Genomic DNA, 2999 nt, shown 5'->3' with positions numbered 1-2999 from the left:
TGTCTTCGTTAGCTCGGATGACTAGGTGTCGGCATCTCATTGTTGGGGTCTCTCCCCGACCTTGAACCTGTCGGAGCTGGGGCCTCCATGGCCACCTCTTATTTACCTGAATCCCGAAGGGCAGTCTCAATGAACTCAACAATGTCATCGGCGCACGGTTCGCCACGCCCACCAGTAGAGTTGTTGTCCCTACCAGACATCAGGCTACTGCGACTACCATGACGGCCTCTACCGCGCTCTCGGCATAACATCTCCTGAAAAAACAAAAATTAGATTATATCATGAAAAAAAAGATAATGATAAATCACGATTATATGTACAATTGTGAAATAAACATACAGAAGACAAGCTACTCATCAGAAGAATGATCAGATAACATCGGTTCATCTTCATCATTTGAATCATCATCTATGTCTTCAAATTTTGGTTTATCCTCGCTATCTTCGTTTCCTGGCATATCGTCACTATCATCGTTCAATTCGTCACCACCTTCATCTTCATTAATATTATGGAATATGTTTACCTCCCCTGTGGCAAGATGAACATCATCGAGCTCGTTTCCCAATGCAAACGTTGTATGAGTTATCCTTTCGTCGCTGATACCTTGTTTTCTAGTAGTGTATTATAGATATTTTAATATGATGAAGGTGTATAAAACTAAGGAATATAAAATAAATTAAATAAATAACTATAAACATATAAGTATTAAAATAGTTATTATTATAAAACACTTAATTTTTTAACCTATATTAATCAATATATAATGATGTGTATTAATATAATAAATATGTAAAAAAGAAGTAAATAAATGATATAAAATAAATTAAATAATAAATAGTTATAAACTACAAAATGTAATTTGATATAATTGAATAATTCATAATAGAAGGACCAATCATTTAATTGTTTGGTTTGGATGAGAAAAAAATTATAGTAAAAAATTGTAAGAACAGAGGAATCTTGTTTGGCAAATTTTTTATTTTTTAATGGTTCTAAAACTTTTTTAATTATTTGATTTTGTATCATATATCTTCTTTAACCATTCAACACCATAATTTTATTATAAACAATTATATTTCATTTTATATTATATCATAAATTTTGTTTAATTATTCTGATCATTTAATCATTATGTATCATCCATTCCCTAATTTTATATCTTTTGGAAGCATGTGGCTAGCATGGGCCATGAGTGTTTACTTGTCAAAACAAAACACCTCTCCCTCTCACCTTAGCAAAGATAGAGCCTGGGACACGTGGCCCACACACCCCGCTATCTCTTAAGCACGGAGATCATCGCCCTAATATATGGGTCCCACGATCACAGTTTTATGTAAATATACAAATAACCTGAAATGACAATACTACCCCCACCCCCTTTCTATAAATTTCAGCACTCCCCTTTGATCATCCTCTCATGTTTTGAGCTGTTTGTTATCATTTTAGAAAGAAAGAGAAAAAGAGTGTATTCATTTATTTACTTATTTAGGAGATAGTTGAAAGATGTTGGGTGTTTTCAGTAGTTCAATCGTCTCACCACCAGAGGAGCTGGTAGCAGCCGGAAGTCGAACGCCATCACCGAAGATCACGGCCAAGGCGCTCGTGAACCGGTTCGTTGAGAACAACGCCTCCACGGTGTCGATGGAGATCGGAGACGATGTTCAATTCGCGTATACTCACCAGAACGAGTCGATCACTCACCCGAGGTAACCGAATATCTTCCAATAATATATGAATTTTACGGTTCCTAGTGTTGATTATTAGAATCTTAAAGTTGATTGTTAAACACTGAAAGCAACAACTCATCTTGTTTTTTCTTGGAGGATATAATTTTAATGTTTTCAGTTTTGTTATATATAAATATTTATAAAATAAAAATAAATCTCAAATTTATGAGTTTTCTAAAATCGAAGAAATAAATTATTTTAACTTTTTAAAACGAATAAAATCTAATTAATTTTTTCATATTTTAAACGATTAAATCTCTAAACATTTTTTTAACCAAGTTTTTATACGTATAAAAGCGAAAGTAGTATATTATTTCACAATCAATGTATAAAGCGTTGGGTTCCGATAAGAATGAAAGTTATGAAGAATATGGTAAGAAGAGATTTCTATTCTTGGATTAATCGTAAATTGAAGATCAATACTGATATGGTGTACGGATCTGTAACAAATCAATTTCTATGATAAGCTTAATTTGTAGGGTAAGGTGGGATTCAAAGCGATCAAGGGTCTAGATCATTTTTTATAATTTTCATTTTAACTTTTATTTTCATACGATCTATCAGTTGTATTTAGTTCAATAACAGAGTACAATAAACCAATAAAAAAACTATTTTCATTTAAATCTGAAAAACAAATAAGGGTTAATAAAAAATGGTTTTTTTTGTTTTATTGGTTTGTTGTGTATTTCTAGGGATATGATGATATATGGACAAAGAAAAGGTAAATATCTTTTTATTTTATAAGTGTAAGGATTTAATGGTTCAAAAAAAAAGTTTGACGGACCTAATCACTCAAAAAATAATATTCCGTCTCGTTTTCTTGGTTTTATTGAGTTCAATAATATATTTGTTTGATTTCAGGAAGTTTAGGAATTTATTTGTTTAAAAAGATTAAGCAATTAATTATATTGTATCTATCTATCTATATTATATTATAAAACATTTATGCTAACCTATTAAAAACTCTTTTTTATGCATTAAATACTACTTATTAATGCATATTACTTAATGTTCAAGATCACAAGTTGATTAAGCATAATTACAACTTATTAAAGTTTCATGTTTGTATTTGTGTTAATAACTGTAAATAAACATAATAAATATTAGAGAAGCATTACGAGATGAAACATGTATTTTTTTCCTTTTTAAAATATCTTAAATTTTTAACATTCTTCATATAATTAACCGATAGACACAAGAAAAATCCAAGATAAAATACCTCATTTTTATTTTTATAAATTAAATCATAATTAAATTAAAATAAAATATATT

The 2999-nt window shown here is 29.9% G+C and overlaps 1 protein-coding gene across 1 annotated transcript in view; it reads left to right on the top strand.

Annotated features, from left to right (window-relative positions):
• Positions 1-1417: 1417 nt before the first annotated feature.
• LOC112516591 (stem-specific protein TSJT1) overlaps positions 1418-2999 on the top strand; it is a 6147-nt gene continuing 4565 nt past the window's right edge. The window contains exon 1 of the mRNA XM_025123724.1: positions 1418-1706. Coding sequence (XP_024979492.1) covers positions 1504-1706 — 203 coding nt within the window. The 5' untranslated portion in view covers positions 1418-1503. The remainder of the gene's footprint in view (positions 1707-2999) is intronic.

Source organism: Cynara cardunculus, assembly GCF_001531365.2.
Source record: "Cynara cardunculus var. scolymus isolate 2C chromosome LG 8, CcrdV1, whole genome shotgun sequence".
In the NCBI taxonomy this organism is placed as follows: domain Eukaryota; kingdom Viridiplantae; phylum Streptophyta; class Magnoliopsida; order Asterales; family Asteraceae; genus Cynara; species Cynara cardunculus.
The sequence above is the reverse complement of the archived record's forward strand: the minus strand, read 5'-3'. Positions and strand labels throughout refer to the sequence as shown.